The sequence below is a fragment of the Pipra filicauda genome, unplaced genomic scaffold (assembly GCF_003945595.2).
Source record: "Pipra filicauda isolate LSUMZ 115617 unplaced genomic scaffold, ASM394559v2 scaffold41_size5083284_pilon, whole genome shotgun sequence".
Classification (NCBI taxonomy): Eukaryota; Metazoa; Chordata; class Aves; order Passeriformes; family Pipridae; genus Pipra; species Pipra filicauda.
The window spans coordinates 1,987,347-2,011,270 of NW_024104554.1; the positions used below are offsets into that span (position 1 = coordinate 1,987,347).

Consider the following 23,924-nt stretch of genomic DNA (forward strand, 5'->3'; position numbering starts at 1 on the left):
GAGAGGTGCAGGTTATGTCTCTATTGCAACAATGGGCTTTTAACCATGTGAGAAGTATGAAGTGACTACACGCACTAGAGAGTCTCAACTTCGTTGTGCCTAAGGCTGCCAGAGTATCATCCTGCACAGTGTTGGCCACACTCCAAAAAGTTGTTAGTTATTTTTAAAATCTGAAGACAAACCCCTGCCACCCTTCTCTAGGCAACCTAAGTACTGCCCTCGTTTGCCTAGGGTCCAATTTCAGTTGACCATTGCAATGCAACCGACAGGGCAACAGCTTTGAGAGGTACAACTCAATCCATGACTCTCAGTGAATGGGACATGCAGAGCTTTCAGGCTCTCAGTAATGTCACAGACAACCTAAAAGCCTTTCAATGGATTCTGTGTACTCTCTGTAAGGTATCAACCCTAGGGATTCACAGCACTTCAACTGCATGTACCAGGCTCTCTATACACATCGTTACAAGCATTACATGCATCAGGGTAGTATGCATTCTGCACAAAAATTATCAATTTCAACCCCAAATCAGAAACATGATTTTCAAAATACTAGGGAAGTGTTGTGGAACAGAAATATAGTTGCACTACACTCTTCACAATACAATAAAGAAATTAGAAATAAAATAAATCCCAAATAAAAAGAGGCTTCATATGTTGAACTATTATTTGAAGCTCAGCTGATATAGAAGAATCCCAATATTTTGCCAAGCACAGGAATGCAAACACCAATAAACTGATTTGAACAACTGCAAAACTACTCTGTACTTCAGAATACCTCCTAGATCTAATGTTATTATCCTGAAAACACAGTAGTGGAGGTGAATTTAATGGATTTTTTGTGCCAAACCCATAAAACATAAACTCAAGTCCAGCTGTATACTTATACCTTACTTATAACTTATACTTTCTTATTTATACATATGCACAGCTGTTTTAAGATTGAGTGAACTCACCTTTAAGAAGTCTAAAAAGGCAGGTTTGGTGGCACATGATTTCTTGAGAATCCCTACTGCTGTACTGAAGTTGTTCACATATTCGCTGTACGCATCCAACACCATAGATTTAGAAAACTGGAAAGACAAAAGGGTAAGCCTTAACTATAAATACAAAAGACCTCTGAAAGCATAGCTATCTGACCATTAAGGATTCATCTTTGCTTCTCCTAGTGCTGGATCTACAGAAATACTGGTGATACCCAAACTAATCTTTCTGTAGAAGACAGGTTGGAAACATACAGATGTAAGAGCTGTGAATTACAGGATGTGTATTTACAGAAATTGCTTCATCTTGGCCACAACACTAGGGCACAACCTGAGGACTATGGGCAATCAAAGAGCATCCTCTGAGATTCAGAGTGGTAGCTGGGATCCCCTGATCATCTCACCGTTGTCTGTCTTCCAGACTAGGTGACTCAGGGAAGTCCCAGGGCCTTCCTGTGCTAACCTCAGCTAGTCAGGACTTACCAAGAAAGCAGACAAATTGTGTGGCCTGCAAACAGTTACATGAATGGTAAGATCATTGCCCATCACCTTCACACTGGAAATAATGTCCTTTTACCAACCAAGGCCACTACTTGTTTTCTCTATCTTAAAACAGTAAGTAGTTCAGTCTTTTACTGAATGGACTTCAGAATGGCATGTTTTACAAATATTCTTTACCTGTGCCGCAGGTTCGGTTAGACCTCAGGAATTCAGGACATCATCAACAGTGGTTTTTTTCCACTCACAGACTACTATGTATGACTGTCTACTTTGTAAGAGAAGTTGAGCCTCAACTGCACTTTAATTTTGGTGGGTTTATGAATCTCTAATTTCTCAGAAAAAGAAACTATTTACTTAAATGTCTGAAAGCTTGATCAAAGCCTGAAAATTTTACCCACAATCCTTTCTCATCTGCCAACCAAGCCAAAGGTGTCAGTTTCCTTACCAGGATGCAGTTGCCACAGGCATTGGTGAATACGGTAATAAAGCAGCCAAGTTAGAAAAAAAGATGCGGAGATGGAATAAAAAGACTAAAATAAAAACAGATTATCTGTTCTGACACATTCGCTTACTGAAGCAACAAAGACATCACCGATCATTTCAACAGAGTCCCACTCAGACACACGACTCGCCAGCGCAATCTGAAACATTGAATGGCACTGAAGAATTTCCTTAATTCGATAAAAGACCATTTTAAGTTTTCTTTCACTCAGTAATTTTGGTTCCATATCTGAAAGGGGCTTCTCATATTGCTGTGGGGGAAAAAAAAAGTAAATAGATTTAAACAAACAAAAAAATGGACTTCTACAAGCAGAAAAACCAACTTATTTAACAGTACACACACAAAATCACTGAACATTTGGCATGAAGCATCTGTAGCAAAATCTGTGCAAGTCATATGACAGATTCTTTAAGGATCTGATTATTGTTCAAATTTTCCAAGTTAAAAAAATGCAAAGGATATTAAGGTACCTCCAGGATTCTTTTAAGGGCATCCACGTAATTCTTCTCACTGTCAACTACAGAGCCCAAAATATACCTTCTCACAACCTGTTAAAACAACAAAGTTTTGTCAAAGCTCTAATCGGGTAGCACCGTCATCACATTTAAAAATGGTGATGATAAAATTCTCACATCAATAAAACACAAAAATACTAAGCAATTTCAATACTGGAATTGCAATATAAGAATACTATACCCTTCAAAAGTAATTAAATTTAGTATTATTCTAAAACTATTTATTTTAAAGAACACAAGAATTATTGTATCTATAATTTTTTTCTGACTGTTGCAATTCCAAGCTTTACTTTTGAAACTTGTCTTTTAAGTTCAGCATTTAGACAATGCTCTCAGGTACATGGTGCAATTCTTTGGGCTGTCCTGTGCAGGGTCGGGACTCGGACTTTGATGATCCTTGTACATCCCTTCCAACTCAGGATATTCTATGATCCTGTGACCTTTAGACATATAAATGTAGACATTAATGGAAATAATCATAGGCACAGGTTGATGTTGGCTACTTCAGTATATTGCTGCGATAAAATAGTAACCAGTTTTCAAAAATCAGTCTTCATTTTTTTTTTAATATGTTTTATAAATTTATTAGGAGTAACATGAAGGACAAACAAGCAAATATTAATTGCCTTTTTAAGGTAAGGCTATATAAAATGTACCTGTATTAAGAAAGTATCCAAGTAAGTCATGCGTTCTCTTTTGGGCATTATCATGTATAAGTGATAACCCCATCTCATCTATATCTACATTAATTGACATTGTAAGAGCTTCAGGAAATGCTACCATATTTCATGTTTACAAATTACAGGCTATTTATCACACCTCCTTCTCCACTTTCTGCTTCTGTAATTCAGTTGAAATGCACTTTGTATGCACGTCTGGGTGACATGACAGGACAGGAAGGACTGGGAAACTGATCTGGTTTAAAATTTAAACTTCTTACTGTCATTGATTAGATTTCTTGTTGGTTATATGGATTTGGTTTTACCCAAATCCATTTCCTAATCCAGCTCATTCCACAGCTTTCAAAAGTGGGACTCTGAGGGAGAAGACAGCACAAGGGCAAGATCAAGCCACTTTCCACAACTACGAGAGAAGGCAAAAGTACTTCTTTTACTATTTTAAGCTAGCCTAAATGACCATGAAACTCAAATCTCAGGCTTGCTTCTCTCTCTGCTCCTGAACCCCACAGCCTCCCACCTTCTCCACCATGGCTGCCTTTAATTCTCCACACTTGTATTTTGCTTTATTAACTGCAGGTTAAATAAGAATTTTCTTTCAAGTACTGGTATTTCAAAGGCGGACTTCAAAATTATCTGAGGCTTTGCCCAAAGATATATACAGTAAAATTAGATGTGTATAATCTGTGTTTATAATGGATTTAGCATTGTCTTATTTGATATAATGTATTGGCTGCTCTGGTGACAGATACTAACTCTACTTTTAGTCACAGTTCATTCTTCTGAACTGAATAAACATCTGTAGAGATAAAAATTTCAGGCTCTATAATACACAGAATGGATATTTAATACTGCCTCTAAATTATTGCAATAGACCTGAGACCCAACTCCAGACAGTATTTACTGGCACCAGGATTTAAACAGAAGCCATCATGCCACCTGCTGTTTGAAGCCAGCACATCCATAGAGCAGCTCCACTGCTACAGGGAAGCAGGGCGGGAAGGGGATCCTGGCACTGGCCCTCCCTGCCCAGGGTGCCTAGGGCTGTGACTCCCTCCCACAGCCAGAACTTGTGCTGGCCTCCACTGAGCTGCTCCAGTGTTTCTGTCCATCCCAGCCCACCAGAGCCCTTCCGACCAGCAGCCCCCCTCCCACACATGGCCTGCTGCACCTCACCAGTTTGGTGTCCCTCCAGATGTGCACTGCAGCTGACATCCGGATCACTAACACAGGCATTAAACGTCACAGTTCTGTATCCACTCCTGAGAGACACAACTAACACTGACCACCCGCTGGACTTGGTAGCATGGACTACAACCTTTGAGCATGGCATCCTCACGTGTTTTCCTCCCACCTTCCAGTCCACCCATACAAACTATCTCACCTAAGGGTACAAGGGTACTCCAGGAGACTGCCAAAAGCCCTGCTAAAGCAGAGGTGATATCCCCTGCTTCCCTCTGCCCACAAGCCAGTCACATCAAAGGGGCTCAAGTCTGGTCTATCTGTGTTGACCGTTCCCACTCACACTTCTATCCTACCAAACCTAGACATAGCTCCCAAGAGCATTTGCTCCATCACCTTCCCTGGGACTGAGGTGAGGTCAGACTTGATCTTCCTTCTTGTTGGTCAGAGTATGACCCTTACTTTTTCCCAGTCTTCTGATCACTGTGATGTTAGATGACTGAGAAAGACACTACCCTTGAATTCAGCACCCTTGAATCCATCCCACCTGATCCCACAGATAACTCTATGCCCAACTGGCCTTGGTCCCCCCAACTGCAGATTAGGCTTCACCCCAGCAGGACTTGCCTCTAGGCTCATGGCTGAGTCCTGAGGACAAACCTCTCCAGTAAAAGCTGAGGCAAAAGTGGCACAGAATATCTCGGTCTTTGACCCTTTCTCACCAGGACCCTGCCTCACTAAGCAGTTTACTCATCTTTTTCTCAGCTTCCTTTTATTGCACAGTGCATATATAAGAAATTTTTCAGTGTTGTCTCTCACACTTCACCAGTTTCAGCTGAGCTTTGGCTTTCCTAACTCCATTCCTGCCCACTTGGACAGCTCCTCATTGGTAGATAAGCAACATATATCATGACTTATGCAAATATTACTGTTTTTTTCCAAACTAGAAGCACTTTTGTTTTTCTGGAAAGGAGAGTAAATTTATTCTTAATTACCTACAAAAAAATCCCAGTGAAACTGAAATTCCTCTTTGGAAAGAAGGAAAAGACAGCATTCAGACAGATGCTGAAATCTCACATTCGGTAGTTGCATTGTTGCAAGATTAGCACTTCACTGTGTTAAATGCACAAGAAAAGTAAACCTCACCAAACAAACCAGAAAACATATATCACTCTCCTCAACTGCCCCTTAATTTGGTTTTTTGCTCATTTTCTGAAAGTACTGACCAACTAACTCGTGACTCGACATCACAAAAAGTTAAAAACTCTCATATAGTTACTAGGTGCCATAACAATACAGTAACATGAATCCACTGGATTTATTTTCAGCCAAAATTTCTAACTGACATTGATTTCAGTGTTATTGAAGTGGTTTCCACAGTGACTATACAGTTTGAGGTGGAGAACAGCAAAATATATTCTTCTCCAAACATGACTTTACTAGGGACAAGTTTTTTTCAACTAAGAAAAACCTTAAGATTCAGAGAGCATTTAGGATATTCTCTACTTTTAAAATGGAAATCCTAAGCACCTGGAGACATGTCTTCTGACTCAATAAAACTGCTTTAACTCTCTTCTTTTGCACTCAAAACCATCACATTTAGGGTAAGTGTTCAAGTAGTGAAACAGTAGAGTTATATAAGTCAAATGTCAATATGTTTGAAGAGCAGAGGCACCTAAGAGCCATTGATGTAGAGAGAAGAGGAGGAAAAAGAGGCAGAGCACCATATTTCCCAAAGCCTATTACCTGCTGCTGTGATAATCCTTCAGGCATAGGAGTCATAATTGCTTCTGTATGCATACAGTCCACATCAATAAATAAATTTAGCTCTTCTTCTTCCAGACATGATGATCTATGATCTACAAACAATTAAATAACCAACATGTGGATTGAAAGAAGGAAAAAAAAAAAAAAGCAAAACCAAAGAAAGCAAAGATTCTATCATCCAAACACAGAAGTTATACATGTTCACTCACCAAACAAATTTCCCAGCACTTCTGTGTCATCTGTGAAATCATATAAATACCACCACCAATATGTGCTCTAGTACAGAACATCTTTCAAAGGCATCTTAAAATCCACACAGAAAGCCTTTGTATCTTTTGCTTGATCTCTACTCCCTCCTCACAGCCAGAACAGGGCTGTGCAGAGTGCAGAACATGACAACTAGGGTTAAAGCACTGCAGCTTCAGAGCCAGCACTTTCAAAGTGAACTTTGGGAAGAAATTAAACACACCCATATTATGATCCAGCTAAAAATGTTCCATACGCCCTTTCATAACTGGACTAAAGTAAGTAGCCAGATTTACCAATGTTTGCTTTCATCAGAAACAAGAGTAAGGGATTCTGCACTGCTCTGTAGGAACAAATTTTACCAAAAAAGCACCACCAAAGTGCAGTGATAGGTGGCAGTACACAGCCAGACAAACAAGCAGACATGAGGAAAGGAGAGAGAAAGACAGTATGAGAAACTGTGTCATAGAACAAAAAGGGAAGTAAGGGAAGCAGATCTGATGGCTGAGAGAAATTTATCAGTTCATTCAACAAATTTGTCCCTAGCTCCCTGCTGATTTGGTAAGTGGTTATAAGATTAAACCATTCACAGATACACTGTGTCTGCCACCTAAACTCTAGAAATGTAAGGAGTGCTAGGTCCACTGTAACACTGCTCTGTAGATATTTTTGTCTGTGCAACTGCAAGAAGTTGAGGATACATTTTTGATCAGTAAAGTTTGTGCAAATACCTGTCTATATTCTATTTGAATTCTGAATTAAGTAAATTCAGAAGCAGTTAGAGGCCACGACAGGGATGTAAGGTCTGTGCTGGTCCTTACAGATAGGACGCAGCTTTATGTTAGCTCACTCACTAAAAATGTCTTGTTCCCGTCTTCTGGTTTCAGCTTCCTAAAACTGTAGTTTTATAAGCTCTGAAGTTACTACCATTCAATTATTTGGGCAGAAACTTGAGCAGAAAGACATACTACCTCTCAGACTTATCTTGAAGAAGAAATTAGTTTCTTTTACTATCCCCTGCCTTTTGAAAAAATTACCTGTGGACAGCTGCTTCTGAGGCTCAAAGGGCTGTCTCTTGCTCTTAATTACAGAAAGGACATGAATACTTCTTGCTTTGATTTTAGACTACTTTCTGTTTTCCCAATCCAAATTCAGCTTTCATCAAAAATCAAACTGATAAAGAAGAATAGTCTTAAGCACAGAGTTATTCCTTGATAATGATGAACTTTTTAAAAAGTTAGCTATCCCTCCACTGAAAACCATGTCCTAACAGCTTATTTTCCTGACATTCAGGAGTTATTTGATGGAGAGAACCGAACAGACTTAGTAACTGGGCTGGTTTTGGCTGTCATAGAATTGTCTTCACAGTGGCTGGTATGGGGCTGTGTTTTGGACTTGTGCTGAACACAGGGTTGATAATATAGAGATGTTTTTGTTATTGTTGAGCAGGGTTTACACCAAGTCAAGGCCTTTTCTGCTTTTTGTACTGCCACGCTGGCAAGAGACATAAAGGGTGTGTGGGAGGATGGGAGGACATATGGTCAGGACAGGTGACCCAAACTGACCAAAGGGATATTCCAGACCATATGACATCATGCTCACTACATAAAGTTGGGAGAAGAAGAAAGAAGGGGGAGGCCTTTGGAGTGATGGTGTTTGTCTTCCCAAGTAACGGTTACGCGTGATGGGGCCCTGCTCTCCTGGAGATGGCTGAACACCTGCCTGCACACGGGAAGCAGTGAACTAATTCCTTGTTTTGCTTTGCTTGTGTGCGCAGCTTTTGCTTTCCCTATTAAACTCTTTTAATCTCAACCCACAAGTTTTCCAGCTTTTACCCTTTCAGTTCTCTCCCCAATACTACTGGTGGGGGAGTAAACGAGTAGCTGTGTGAGGCTTGATTGATGGCTGGGGTTAAACCACGACAGTAACTTAACATAATTTCCATACTCCAAACTACCAAGACAGCATCTGTGACACTGGTGGGATTTTTTGTTGTGTTTAAGTTGACCCTTCTCTGTGGTCCTCAGGTTTCTCAAGTCACTCAGGTTCTTGCTCCAAATATAAAACAACACAAGATGTATTGACCATATTGTTACCTATCATCATATTATACCAGACATTTTTATAAAAATCTGATTTCTCGCATCTAGTTCTCAGCTCCTAGTACAAAAATCTGCCAGGCCATTCATTTTCTTTGTCAGAAATTACCAGAGAGAGTAACAAAGAGACACACTATAATTGGCATATACCTTGAGAAATGAAAGATTTTGTTCTAATGAAGCTACGACCCTTCTTCACAGCTGCTTTTGTCTTTTCAAGTCCATCTTTTGTACCTTCTCTAGCAGCTCTCATAAGCTTTTGCATCTGTAAGATAAAAAATACAGTCTACATGTTCAGTGAATAATAGGAACACATTTGAGCCTGCACATGGTGCAGAATATTTTTGATCAAAATATCTTTAAGAACACCACTGTCAAGTAGTTTAGACTATAAATATAGTCCAAATTCAAAGGAATATATAATGAGTAGGCAGAACTATCAAAGCTCAGGTCTGAGCATCTGTATTTCTTAACAAAATAAAACCTGGAGACAGGGACTTATTTCATGGCAATACTGTATGCAAGTGTAAAATAGCAGAAATGCTTAAGAACCCTTCTGCAGCAAACCTATGAACTCAAAATAGTCTCAAATGCTCAACTTACGTTATGTAACAAATACCTACTACTCGTAAGTCATTAACGCCCAGGGGTCTTGTCCATCTTCCCATGTCCCAATAACACTTTCAAGGTATTTCTGACCTAAAGATAATCCTCAATACTAGGTTCTATATTAACTGTATTCTTAAATAAACACTGTTATGCAGAAAATGTTACAACTAATAATCACATTCATTGAAGAAATAAGTTGATTTAACTAAGAATTGTGTAATCTTACAGTACACTACTAGAACCTAACTAAATTTCATGCAAAAACAAAAAAACAAGTCACTGAAGTGTTGTTTTTGCTAGAAAATGTTTGTTAAAAATCTGCTTTGTACTTTTGCTTTTCCAAAATGCCACCACAGCAAAAAATCACCACTACTGTCAGAACACAAACAAAGCTGTCTTGATGCAATCAGGCAATTTCACAGTTTGAGATGAAGCTTTTTAAAAAAAACCAGTCTTTTCATAGTGGCTCCATTCAGAATGGAGAGCTGGGAGATTCTGACTCCCACAATTTGATTCCATGTGGCTGGAGAGCGAGAGTCAGGTTAGACCCATGGAGCTCATCTGGACCTCAGAGAGGCACTGGGGTTGTACACCTGTCTTACACTCTGAGACAAGGGCACTAGTCAGCAGGGAAAGACAATGCCCTATCTTATCTTTTGCGATCTTCTGTAAACATTAAAAATAAGCATGAGAAAAGGTCCTTGATCAAGTACTTTTAAGAATATAGCAATTTTATAGTCTTTAATTTAAGACTGCATATTAACAATTCAGCACAATTTATAATTCCTTTCATACAAATTATTGTTCACACCTTCAAGTGATTATTAAAAGACAACATTGTCTGTGTTGGAAAAGCAATTATTTAAATGTAGCTAGTTACAAAAGTCAACTACACTACCTTCAGCTCATGTTTTTGCTTTAGTTGTTGAATTTCTACTGCTCCCACAGTGTTTGCCATCAAATCTTTCATCTTTTTTTCATAATGCTCCTTTAAACGCGTTAGGTCATGAGAAAGCTAAAGTGTATAAAAAGACACAATCTTTTCAAAAAGCTGTAGTGCAAACTTCATGCTAAAGTGGTCACATAAATCATGCATGTTGCCCATCTGCCTACTGATACACAGACAGTCGAGGGAAATCTATCACTTAGGGAAGCTCCAGTCTGACAAATGGACCATCGCTCCTGTGCGTTGCTGAACTCAGACAGGTGCTTTTCTGCTATGCTGGCAACTATGTAAAGACAGGGGCAAAGACACTCAGGCTAACCTAACTATATTGTTATATATATTAACTATATTGTGTGTATCTCTTAACAAGTGCACGGAAACAATGCATCAGCTTTAACCATGAGCATTATTCACTGAAGCACACAAACCCTAGCCATTGTGTTTTGGACTATCCTTCAAAACAGTGAATTGGAAGAATTCTCAGAGACCGAAGAACTTGTGGAGCCTGCTGGCACCTGGGAAGGTGGAGACTGACAATGCATTGAGTCAAGTAAGGAAACACTAACAGGATGCACGGTCTTGTAATTTTCACATGCATCTGCCATAGCCTCATTGTATGACCATGGGTGTAACCATCTCGTACATGAATATATCCATTGGCTTCTCTGGAACACTAATCAACATTTGTTAATCATTTTGAGAAAGCTAGATAAAAAAGATTAAAATGCAATCAGGAAAGGAAAAAAGGAAAATATTTGGTGTGCTCTATAATAGAAGTCCAATGGAAAACCCATCAGCTTGATGTCAACAGAGTTATTTGGCAAGAGATCAAAGCCTCAGGAAAGACAAGGTCACTGAGTTGAAAACAAAGGGACGGGTCCAGCACGTAGCTCCACGAGATTGGGTCAGGATGCAATTACATCTGACATGAAGATTCTGGCATTACAACAGTATAATGAAGAATAGCATCTGGTTCACAGACTAGAAATATTTAATAGCACAAAAACCTTCCCATCTTAAAATAAATTAGTAAATAACTAAAATAATAAGAATCATAATGAAAAGTGACTTTGAGGGAAGTAATACCAGCACTTAAAATTAAAAACCCCACCTCCGTATTTTTCAACCAACACTAAAAATAATAAGGCAAGTCCCTCACAGGTTCTGAAAGGCTAGAGAATGCAACGTGCTGTGAATATATTGATTTTTTTTTAGTTGTTAGGATTTTTTTCAGCAATCCTAAAGTTTCTGTCTTTCTTCATTCTCTGTCAAAAACCTCTGGTTTCCTGATTTCTCCACCTCCCAGTAAACCATCCAGGAACCTCTCTGAGTTCTCCATCCACCAACTGAAGTGCTCCCAGGCTCTTCATGCCCATCCTCACAAGGCAATCTCCAAAACCTTTTGTCACAGGCCTGAAAAAGCCAGTGGAAGGGCAGTACGCAGGAGCACACCTTTGTCCTCCCACCACTCTTCAGTCTCTTGCTCAGACACTTTGTGCCTGATCCTGGCACTATCATGCCCAATGACTGCCAACAGTTTCCTGTGACAGATCAAGTACACTTTTAATTGTTTAAAAAAAAATGGTTTTAAACCTAGCTTTGTACACATGTGTAAATATATTCTTATGACTGATGCCAAAGCTGAAGCTACAGATAACACGAAAAGATTTTTAAAAAAAGAACAAGTCAGCAGCCACGTTAAGACTTATACACTCACATGCAAAGTGATTTCCTAGTCTCTTCCAAGGTATTTAAAATAAAACAATTACCAAACTCAGTTTCTTCAGTCTTGCTAAAAAAACTCCCCAGAAACAAAGAGCTGTAGTAACTTAATCTTGTTCTAGTCAGAACGAAACCAAGATAAAAACAGAGGATGAGCACTCAGCTTACAAAGAGCAGATTTGGGTGGACTCAAGTCTTGCAGTTAATTGCTCACTCCCTGATTTCCAAAGAGCGAGTAGCAAGGACAGAGGTGAGGGGAGCACAGAAAATATGTGCTGGAGGGAAATACAGACAGCAAGGCTTTTATTCTGACCAAGATAAGAAGTCTGCAATATAAAAATAAGGGTCCCATGAAATAACACCCTGTCCACAACCCCTACACTTTCCAGCCGTGGGATGCTGACACAGCTCACACTGCACAGTTGTGGAGTGGCTCTTGGGGATCTGTCCCTATTCAGCACACACTGGGGAGCCCTGAGGGTTTTGCAAGGACCCAAGCCCAGCTGGGTTTTGCTGGGCACCGAGCCCAGTCCTGTCTGTCCCCTCTGCGCCCCACATTCCATCCTCCAAGCACTCAGGGCAGGGAGCAGGAGGCTGCCCAGGTGCCAGAGAAGACTTTCCTCTCACAGAGAGGGCACACAAGGGCAGAAGGAGAGGAGCCAAGGCAGCAAGAGTGCAGGAATCTGGGGGTCCTCCCAGTGTGCAACAGAAGAGGTGCAGCAAGGGCAGACACCCATGTCCCCTGTGTCTTCCTGCCTGCTGGAGAACAGATGTAGCCAAAGATATTAGACCAGGGAACTGTCATAGATGGATCATTTTAATCATGCCACCTCTCTTTTCTCCTTAATAAATGGTATAGAGTTATCTTTGATTACAAAAATCCTTAATTTTCGAGTTTTTTTAAGCTCAGTCACCTTCAAACAATCAAAGTGATACAGATCTAAGACAGAAAGGTAGGGAACACTGGTGAACAGTTCTGTGACACTAGAGCACCTAAAGATCCCAAACCTTCAATTCTTGTCAGGCTTTTATCCATTTGTCCTTCACATTATTTTCCACACTTATTTACCACTTACACTAATCCAGCAGCTGGAATAGAAGAAATGGTGAGTAACCATCTACAAGCAAAAATAATCTCATTTTTAATTTCAGTTTTATCCAATATGAGTTTTTTCCTCTTTTGTAAGAAGCTTCTGGTAAATATTTTCATCTTTTCATTTCCCTGATACATTTTGTTGTGTAGTGTCACTTCCACACTAATTCACATCTCCTTTCAAAAGATGCTGTTGCTATTTGAAACTGAATTCAGGAAAGGAGAAATACAGGTAAGAATTATAAATGTTGGAAACCAGGATAACCTCAACGATTGAGCAGCACTGTGGGATACATACATGTCTCTTGTGGTTGCCTCGCAAAAAGGAGCTGGGAATTCCATTTTTACACTCAGAATCACTCTGTTCTTCATAGCTTTCAAACTCACTTGAACTCCAACCATACTCCAGTGAGCTGTTTCCACCATCATCACCATTTTCAACATCATCATAAATCATTTCCTCTGCAAGAATTAAATCAAAATAAAAAATGCTACACTGAAATTTCTGTTTGTTTCAACACTGAAACACTTGTTCAGGATGTACCATAAAGAACTGTACAGACTTTTGTATGCACATGAAAAATTCTGAATTAAAACCAATATTCAAACAGCCAAAGTGGGTTGTCTTTGTTGAAACAGAGTACTAAAAGAGGACAATGTTAAGGGTACACACCACAATCCTTTTAAAAGCATGCACTATTCAAACATCACTGTTATGTCCAAATCCCACAACACATTTTAGAAGAACTTCAAAGGAAGTTTGAACTGTAGCTATGAACACACATTTGCACTAAGAAGCATCATCTTTCCATTTGCAAGCTTGCCATTTGTCCCTTGGAACATCATCATCAGCTCAAACAGCAAATGCTAAAACATAGCAAGAATCAAACAAAAACATTACTTTCAAGCAGAACAGATCAGACCAAAGTAGCAAGAAACACATAACACTACGATATTTTATGACTCTTGCAATTCCACCAGTCACTAGAACCCATTGAGTGGGTTACCTCACTCATAATCTAGTCTAAGAACTTGAAGTTTTAACCTTTTCAAGATATGGAAAACTATATTGCAAAGGCTGACCAAAGTACTTTCTGTTAAAGACACGGGTCTTCTCACTAGCACATATGTCAAGTACAATAAACTGACTCAAAATAAAATGGAAAATTTAGTGCCAATTGCTTATCAGCAAGGAGGTAAGTGCTTCACGTGCAGTATCATTTGTCATTATAAGTAGAGAAGTGTGGACACTTCTGCCAGAATTCACTATAGTTAGAAGTTATGATGCAGTATTCAGGAAACAAGAGCTGTGCTTTCATTTTAAGATTGAACTTTCATTTAAATACAGAAACAGTATGTACTCAAAAGAAAAGTTGACATGTTTCACATATCCATCTAAACCCTGGATTCTGTGATTTAAAAACTACATTTTGGCCAATATTTTAATATTAACATTAATAAAATTCTTCATACAGAGGATTCTACTCTTATTTGGAAGATTCAGATTTTAATTTTTTTTAAACCCCCATGCATATCAAGACTGTCCTTAGCATATACTTACTTAAGAAGATATCTCAGTGGTAATCTAGCATAATGAATAATTTAAAAGAATCACCATAGTAAGTCAAAGTAAGTCAAGACTTATACAAGTCTAACTTCTGTGTTGTCAGTATTGGGGCAGGATTTACCCAATGATTTGGTGAACTTATCTTGTCCATGTGCTAATGTAGCCTGAGCTCTGACTGAAACTTGTTTGGAATAGTTGTGCCTCCCTGACAAAATATACAAATAATAAACACCAAGATCATGAACGTACAAAGATGAAACTTCCCTTACTACCTATTTTCTCAAAATCTTTCAATGTCTTTGGAGACAAAATGAAAGCTGAAATTTTATTAATGTCTTCTGCATTAAGCTGAAAATTCTGACTGAGATGCTCAGCAGAGCTTTGTTCCATATCCCACCCAGCTCAGCCTCCTGGGCCTGGTGCAAGTGTTTCCTGACTGAGCAGCAACAGTGCAAAGATGTCCCTGCTAAGGGTAGCACTAAGAGTCCACTAAGGGACCTTCCAGTAATATAAATATTCAAGTCATGAATGTAACACAAAACTTTCCAATAACAAATGAAAAGAATTCAGTAATAATTTGTAAAATATCTTACCTGAACACCACTAAGGACAAGAAATTAAAATATTACAGCCTTAAATATTAATGCGATTTTCACATAAGAAAGCTTAAGTGTTTTCTTGAGTCATTAACAACTTCAGTATCAAACACCTACACCCTCAGAGAGCCATGATGAGTAGATGCTGAGTGCCTAATGAGCCAATCCACTCGAACACAAAATCAGTTAGTAGCAACCAATTTTTAAGCAGACTTCACTATAATCAAAAACTGTACAACAAATCTGAGCAAGAACTCATTGAAATAAGCTTCTTGAGATCTAGTTCCATCAGTCCCAGGAAAGGTAAAATCTTGGCTCCAGCAATTACTTTGAGATCTATTCTGACCCCTCCAAACATGGTCACACCATTAGGAGCGGACAACTCCAAGGTTGAAATAAAGTATTTATGTAGAGTCACAGTCAGGATGGTAAACAGCCTCTCTGAATCTCCTTTTCCATCTTTCAGGCATTTTTATGCTAAAGGGGACTTACAAGAAAAAAGCAGTCCTTTCTATAGCCATGACGATGCATCATCATACATCATTTAAGCATTTAAAACACCCTTTTCCTACCTACCTTGCCTTGTTTAGGTCCTATAGCTACAACACCCAATCAAATAATTCTCTAATATGTGGAATAGTCCAGCATTTGGGACAGTATCTATAGAATAAAGCACAATTCAGCTTCTGAGAAGAGTAGGAGATCTGCTGAGATAACATCTTTTAAGTGTCAGTTTATTTCCAGACTTTGTAAGACCTACCAATTATTGACAAAATGTTAATTCCATTTACATATATTTTAGGTACTTAATGAACATATCTGTTCAGTATACATTCACATAATTCTATATTACATTGCTTTCAACATGAGCTGTATTACAAAGACCTCAAACCTGGTTCAGACTCTGAATCTTCTCTTGGCACATCATCGTAAATTACCTCATCCGGATCTAAAATCAAAACAGAAAAAAAACAAATTAGAAACTTCCTTAAATTTGAATTGAACTAACAGTGTTTAGGAGGCATTTGGACAAAGTCCGTAACATGCTTTAGCTTTTTGTCAGCCCTGAAATTGTCAGGCAGTTGAAATGCTGTAGGTCCCCTCCAACAGAAATATTCTATTCTATTCTAAAGAATTTTGGTTATACCAGAACATATGAACACAATGGAGATATGACTCATTCTCCACTAGCACTTTGCTTCTACATCTAATCATTCAAATAACACAACAATGCACAAAGCAGTACATAGTATTTGTGAAATTTCAAACAATTTTATCTGCATTGTTTATGATGACCTTTGGTAGCCTGAAAACAAAAACCCACTTCCACAGCCAACATTTCTCTCTCCTTTTTACAGCAGTACAGTATTTTCTATGCCTGTCAAAGGCTGCTCATTGCCTTACTAAATGGTTGTAGAGAAGCTGTAGTGAACTTTTTAAAAAGAACCAAAACTAAATAATGTAATTGTAATACATTGTAGTACATTAAGAGGCAGATCAAGGATGCAAATTCTTCAGTCACTTTAAATGACACATAAGATAAACCTCCAGACCCGCAGGAACAGCTGAGAACAGGCAGGATTACCTTTCCTTAAACTACACAGTCTCTGTTTTGGTTTAAAATGCAGCTGTCAGCCAAGAGCCAATGGCACACACCAAGAAAAAGCAGCAATTCCTTCCCTTCCACATTCTCCAAGTACTTATTTGCCAATTATTAAATGAGAAGAGCAATTTCATATATAGCCACAGAGCAGACTGAAGTAGAGCATATTTCTTCTATACACACACTGATGGAGCCAAATGACTTCCACAGGACAGTGATGAATCATTCCACAGACTCCAAAAGGTGCTCCATGGAAAAGTGAACATTAACTTTATTCTAAAATATACAATTTTATTGCACTGTTGAATGTTTTAACTGGTACAACTTGGTTCTGGAACATATCTGAAAAAAACACCATGAAAGTGAACATGGACATTCCTGTAAAATATACTTGTACATATAGATACACACATCTGTGAATCACAGCTTAATACTGACCTTTTTCTATATTTGTACTTTAATGGTCACTGATACTTACTTTCCATCCACGCTGTATTTGCAGGATCTGCAACCCATTTGGCCAGGGCATCGTCCTCTCTATTGGGCTGATTATCTTCACTTGATAAAAAGGTCATAAAATAAAAGCATTAAAAGTTACACTAAAATGTTTTTAAACAGCTGCAAAGACAAGACAATAAATATCTTCTTGCCTTCCAGTTCCCACTACAAGGCTGTTGATTACTCAAAAATATTGCTTCAGTATGTAGTTGGGAGATTAATAATCTATTCTATTTAATAGTCTGAAAATTTTAGTCAGGAAATTGAAAACACTTCACTTTTGAGTTCTTCTATCAGAACACAGAAAACTGTCTTATAAATGCTTTTTCATGGTAAATAGGACTAAAGACATTGTGGGCTACATCAGGAGGCAGCAGGCTTGGCAAGGCTGTTACCCTCCTCTGGTTGGTGCTGGTGAGGCTGAACCTGCAGTAGCATGATCACTTTAGGCTTCCCAGCACTCCCCGTCTAGAAGGTTATGGAGAAATTGAAACTACTTCTAGAGAGGTGCGGAGAAACTGAAGTCAGGGACTAAACCACATGGCTTACAAAGAAGAAGAGGAAAGACATGGAGCTTTACTTAATCTGGTCAAAAGAATGCTATGGGGTGATCCAACAGCAGCTACACCTATCTGAAAGAGAACTGTAGAGGTGATGGAATCAGGGTTATTTTTCTTTATTTGCATTTGCTTCAGGGTTTTCGGGGGTCATTGTTTTCTCAGTGCCAGATGAAGAGGGAATAGTTAAAGTGCCCACAGGAAGATGTGGTTTGGACATTAGGGGAAAAAATATCGTAGAGCAGGGAACACTACAACAGTCTGTTGCAGCTGACATTGCTATCACTCTATAGAAATTAAAAACCAGTTTCTTTGAAAATGTCATGCATGGTTACACATACAATACCTCAATCAGTGCTGATATTGCTACATAACCAGAGCTACAGTTAGGAATGTGAAAAAAAAAAAAAAAAAAAAGAAAAAAACAAACATGGAAGCATCACACAAGAAAAATAAAATATTTATCAAATGCAAGCTTCCCTAGAAATTAAGGTTCTACAAATCATTAAAACGTGCTAAACTGGCAATCACCTATTTTGAGGCTCCTCTGAGTTTACAAAATTATGACATTCTTCAGTTGCTGACTGTATACCTGCCAAGTAGAAAAAAAAAATTATGAAAATGCTTGGAATAACATGCCAGTTTGGTTCAAATGGCACATTTAGCATAAAAAACTGATTTTACTAGTTCCTTGCTAATGAATAATCTACTTCTATGCAATACCTTTATTCTTAAATGTGTCTAAAAACATCTAGATGTTTCTTCACACTATCCATTTTTGAAAATTAAATAATTCAAAGACACAGTCATTTATTATAAGAGCTGTTAAGAGGAAATTACAATTATCTGATGTGTTTAATTCTAATCTCTCAAACATATTCCTCTATAGGTAATAACATCATCATCATCATCATCATGGCTAGGCTTCGCGAACGAAGATTTGGGAAGGCTCTATCCACATTTGCTGCAGGCACGCTGGTGGCTTATAAGGCCAATACGTGACAGACAAATCCGATTGCAAAAGGCACAGCAGAAAGACTCCACACAAATATTTGCTATTACTTGACGGTATTCGTTATGATGGTAGGAAGCAAAGGCTGGCAAAATGGTTGGAATTATAGTAGAACTGCTGCCTAGCTAGAGAAAACATACTCAAAATACAAGAAAAAGGAAAAGGCAGGAATATATGGGGAGCTTTCTCTTCCTAGTACTCTCTTGACATTAAACTGTCAGCTTGGCCAACTCTGGCTACAAAATGGGGGATCTCCTGTTTCTATAATAATCCATAGTTATTTCCCTTTCTAGTTTCCTATTCTGTCTTAAAATTGTACTAAAAGACAAACAGAATTCATCAAATCATCATGGGAGAAAATCCCACAGCAACTCTAAATCCACAAGGATTGGAAAATAAACAAGAAGTGCACACAGAAAAGTTAAAAGGGAGAGAACTTTGCCAGAACCTAGAGAAAGCAATATAAGGTATGAGAAGAAGCCATTTGGCTTGGACACTGAACTATGGCTCTGGAAATTATTTCATTACATTAAAAAGGAATTAGCATTAATCATTCCCACACTTGTCCAGGCTGAGTGCTATCCAGGCATTAACAAAAGAACACAGGTACCTGAAATTAAACAATGATCCCCCTTAAAATAAGTTAGGTGCGTAGATACAATACCTTCTTCGTCTACAGAAACACTGCGAATTATGACAGGGCTGGAGTACGCTGGCAGTATCAAAGGTAAGTTAGATGGCACAGCATATCCACAAGGGACAGGAACAGAATATCCACCAGACAAGTTTGGACTTGCACATTCATCTTGAGGACTTGGTTCTGGTGATGAGGATGGATCCTTGTCTTGGATTGGTGAAATATTTATGACTGAGTAGGGATTTACTTTGGCTGGAGCACCTTCCACAGCAGGTTCTGATGTTTGCAGTTTCTCACTGTTTTCTAAATTATCAGTTCCTTTAGTTGAAAAATCAAACAAAAATATAATGTTTTATTTTTCATACCTCTTCAAACTGCTCTAATATTACTCTTTGCAAGCATCCTAAACACTGACACTTACTATACAAGTTCTATAGTAAAGTTGTATAGTTACAATCTATGACTCAAAACTCCCAAACAGTAGTGCCATCTTCTCTATTTTACAGATGAATAATGCAACAGTAGCAAAACAAGATGAGTTACAAGGATGCCTACGGAAAAACAGTAACTGGATTGCAAATCTTGAATAGGAGGGTATCTGACAAGTAGCCAGGCTCCTCTTTTTCTTCTCATAAGCACATGGCTCAAAACACTCTTAAACCCTGAAGGTTAAAATCTGGATTATAGATTATCTGGATCTTATAAACACAAATGTAAGCAACATTTTAGGAATAGGCATGAGGACAGAAAAAGTTCACTGGAGGACATTCCTCAAACAGTCCTGAAAATGCCCTGTTAAGAAAAGGAAAAATAACTTTCCAAGTTTTTCTCTTTGAAAATGTATTGTTTTCATTTATGTGAAGTTCCCGGTACTTTTTGAGACAAGCTGAGACACAGCAGAACCAAAGGCCCCTCTGAAGTGAGCTACAGAACTGCATCCCAAGCAATCAAATAGTTCTGAGCTATAAGCACAGCTTCACAGATGGATCAGCAAGCAACAAATTTTCAGGGAAAGATGGTGTTTAAGTTTCAGGTTGTCAAACTGCATAGTCATCTGAAGAGTTAATTATCTTTCATTGCCATGAGCACAACAACTCTGCTTACAAAAGGAAACTGGAACAAAGTAAACAAAATCAGCTGTTAGCAATTTGAGCAGAATACAGCAATTTCCAGACTATACCTCAGCACTGGGAACATCTAAAAATATTATAACAAATATTTTAATGTTTAGTAAGACTTCTGTTTATGAACAAAATTCATACATTTAAACTCCACTTAGTTTTATGCATATCTTAAGACCAGCAACCAGCAAGCTCAGCTGCGAGACAGCTTATCTCAAGCTATCCACATGCCATAAAATCTGCAAGGACAATGTTTACCTGTAGTATGACACTGTGACCGTGCCCAATCCATTGGTTCGAATGTCACATTTGGACGGGAAACCTCACAGGAATTACATGTGATGGCCATTTGCCTTGTCAAATCTACCATGACTGTAACTGGCAGGAATATTCAGAACATTTTAATGGTATTTCCATGGAAACCTCTTTTTACAGTATTTTTATTGCACTGTCAAAAAAAGGCACCCTACGATCAGTCTTGATTATTTAGCCTAGTGGAGGCACAGACTGACAGGTTGACTTACCTGTGGCATCAGCCTCTTGGTGGTCTATGTTATTTCCAGGATCAGCAGGAGGTGGCACAATGGTTTGCCTGTCTGCTTCTGGTATCTCATCTCCACTGTCAAAGTCAAACTGTTCTCCCTCCTCCTCCTCCTCATCGTTTGTACCCGCGGCTTTCGGTTCACGCTCTAGAACTGTGCAGAAAGACATGCCTTTCGTTGTTTATTCTTAGTAATGATTTCATGGGACCAGTGAGTGTTCCACATTACAAATGAAGCTTATACAATGAACCCTTAGATTTTAGGGTTACTGGAACAGAACAAAAGCTCCTTGACATGGTGATAACCCCATGCAGTTTTCAATAAATCCTTCAGCGTAAACAAGGAAATTACTTGGAAAGCAATTAAGACGTGATAATGCAAATACCTTTGGTTTTGTCATAATGACCCAAAACATTTTTAGAAAAATCCTTTAACGGCCAGTTCTTTAAATGAGAAAACGTCACAGGTCAATTTATTTGTACAGGGACTTTGGGACTTTATAACTTCAAGTCATTTTTCCTTTCTAACTCAAACTCCTAAATCTATTCTTTAACAGTGTCCAAATGCCAGTCATGGTAAACTTTCTTCCCACACTTAATGAGACCAATCAGATTGGTTTTACTCCTCCAATCTGTGACAGTTTTAAACTAATGAATTTATGCAACATATTATTAGCCCTACTACCACACACAAGGTGCACTCTGGTGGAGATGGGGAGGGTTGACTTTTCAGTTCTTACCTTTCAAGAAGTAATGGCTGAAATAATTACACCCTAATATGGATAGGAAGTGTGAATGTGGGGGTTTTTTGTGTTTGCTTGTGAAGACACCGTAGCAGAGAATTGGCACTGTACATGGGGTTGGGGAGCAGGAACAGGTAGAAGTGGAGGGCAGTTTTCCTCCATGCCATTCTGGAAAACCCACAAGGATTTAAGCCCCCTCATGTATCTATAGCATAAAACTATACACTAAAATAGACAAAGATGTAAACACCAATATTTTATAAAAATATACCTGAAGTCGATAAGGTTCTCTCTGCCTCTTCTTTCAGGTAACACAAAATGAAAAATAAAGTTTTGCAAGGGCAATTGAATCTCCTGAGTCATGATGATATTGTCAGCTCTTCTACCATCCAGAAAATATTTTTTGTCTTTATGATAAAACCCCCACACCTAAGCTCTAGACTGCTTAGATTGTCATGATAATTAGCATTCCTGCCAAGGCTTCTGTTTCTTCAGGCAGGCTGAGCCAGCATATTTTACCAGAGCCACAAATAACAAGATCTTTCATGCAGCCTCTCTGCAGGAGAAAAAGTGAACTAATTGCAAAAATAGTAAGGAACAAAAAAAGGGGGTTTCCTGCATTTATTGTCACAGTTTATGGCTGAGGCAGCATGACACTTAATTTCATTTTGATGCCTTTTAAAAATCCTTCTGGATGAACTCAGTCTTTGGATTAAGGGTTTTCATTTTTTGCTTTTGTTCATTAGCAATTCTATTTTACCCTGAAAGACGCAAGAAATCCTGCAGAGCTCTTCCAAGTGATTAAAGAAAAACACAGCATTCTTCCTGATTCAGCATCCATTTGACTAGATTGTACTACTTGTTGCTTGTTTGTAATGGAGAAAAGAAAGAAAAGAGGGGAGATGTTGTTTTATCTCCAGCATTTTTTTTCAGGTTTTTTATGTTTTCAGTATGCCTGCATACTTCAAATTTGGAAAACACAAACACGTGAAATACAAAGTCGAGTGGTTTCTGTCATTACCAGCATGTGAAGTGTTGGTTACTCACTCAAGTAGATGGCAGATACAAGCAGGTAAGAGCCACAAAACCACAGTTTTTCATAGAATCATTTAGGTTGGAAAAGACCCTTAAGATCAAATCCAAACATTAACCTAACACCACAAAGTCCACTACTAAACCATGTCCCTAAGCACCACATCTACACGCCTACTAAATACCTCTAGGGATGGCAACTCAACCACTTCCGTAAGCAGCCTGTTCCAGTGCTTGACAACCCTTCTGGAGGTACACGTGCTGCTGTCTGCCACTCCTCTCACTGTACTGTGTAAGTGAACCACAGCAACAACCACTTCCAGCATACAAGGTAGCTCTGTCTATGTTTTGCATGGCGGGAGAAGGGGGAAGATGAGGTTACTGGAATGAGTTGATCATATCTGCAGGATCAGGCCACTCAGAAAACTGGGGCACTGTTGGAGAAAGGCTCAGCTGAGAACCATGAACACACCTGCTCAGTGGAGGTGAATTCTAGACACTGGCAAAAGAAAAAGTGTGTATGCTGACAAAATATCCAAGCCATGCAGGGAAACACTGCGGGAGCAGCAAGCACCTCTGAGTTTTGTGGCTCTGAGGTTAGGGAGCTTCTGGATCCTAATACTTTCGCTGTCCACATACAGGTAACTTAGGTATCAGGTGCCTGGTAACTCTCTACTCCAACACTTTGTTGCAATTCTGCACTCACCCAAGTCCAGCACAGTGCCATTTGTCAGATAGTCAAGATCTGCCACTAGCAAAAAAAGGTAATTTGAGACACTGCAAGCAAAAGGAATGACTCAGGACCCAGGAGCAAAACCTGCTCAACCGATGCATAATTTCCCTTCAATGTGCCCCCCTATTTCCTCTAAAAAAAGCAACCAACCCATATTTTATAATTGTGGGAAGAATCTTACATAGGAATTGATTTTCTCAACTGGAGTAAAAAAAATATTGGAGGTGCCACCTAATTTTTTTCTGTTATGGTTGTTAACACTGCCCCGTTTCATTAATTTCAAAACACTTACTTTGCATCATAAATAAACAAGGCACTGAATCCCATAATTGAGCACTGCACCTGGAAAGATCCCCTAATTGCATCACTGATGGGACAGCAGGCAAAGATTACAAAAGAGACAAAAAAGAAAAAAAAGAGAGAAACTCCTCAGATTACATGTCCT

General features: G+C 38.8%; 1 protein-coding gene across 3 annotated transcripts in view; it reads right to left on the reverse strand.

The window, feature by feature from the left end:
• Positions 1–23,924, reverse strand: part of ARHGEF10 (Rho guanine nucleotide exchange factor 10) — a 111,578-nt gene that overhangs the window by 61,639 nt on the left and 26,015 nt on the right. For 2 of the 3 annotated variants that reach the window (XM_027744781.2, XM_027744778.2), the window contains exons 3-14: positions 20,955–21,125; positions 19,337–19,627; positions 18,192–18,252; positions 17,084–17,163; positions 15,895–15,951; positions 13,138–13,301; positions 9,977–10,093; positions 8,620–8,734; positions 6,104–6,216; positions 2,454–2,531; positions 2,054–2,233; positions 954–1,070 (exon numbers count right to left, since the gene is read on the reverse strand). In XM_027744781.2, the coding sequence (XP_027600582.1) occupies positions 954–1,070; positions 2,054–2,233; positions 2,454–2,531; positions 6,104–6,216; positions 8,620–8,734; positions 9,977–10,093; positions 13,138–13,301; positions 15,895–15,951; positions 17,084–17,163; positions 18,192–18,252; positions 19,337–19,627; positions 20,955–21,125 (1,544 nt within the window). The remainder of the gene's footprint in view (positions 1–953; positions 1,071–2,053; positions 2,234–2,453; positions 2,532–6,103; positions 6,217–8,619; positions 8,735–9,976; positions 10,094–13,137; positions 13,302–15,894; positions 15,952–17,083; positions 17,164–18,191; positions 18,253–19,336; positions 19,628–20,954; positions 21,126–23,924) is intronic. The other variant, XM_027744782.2, reaches the window with a different exon arrangement.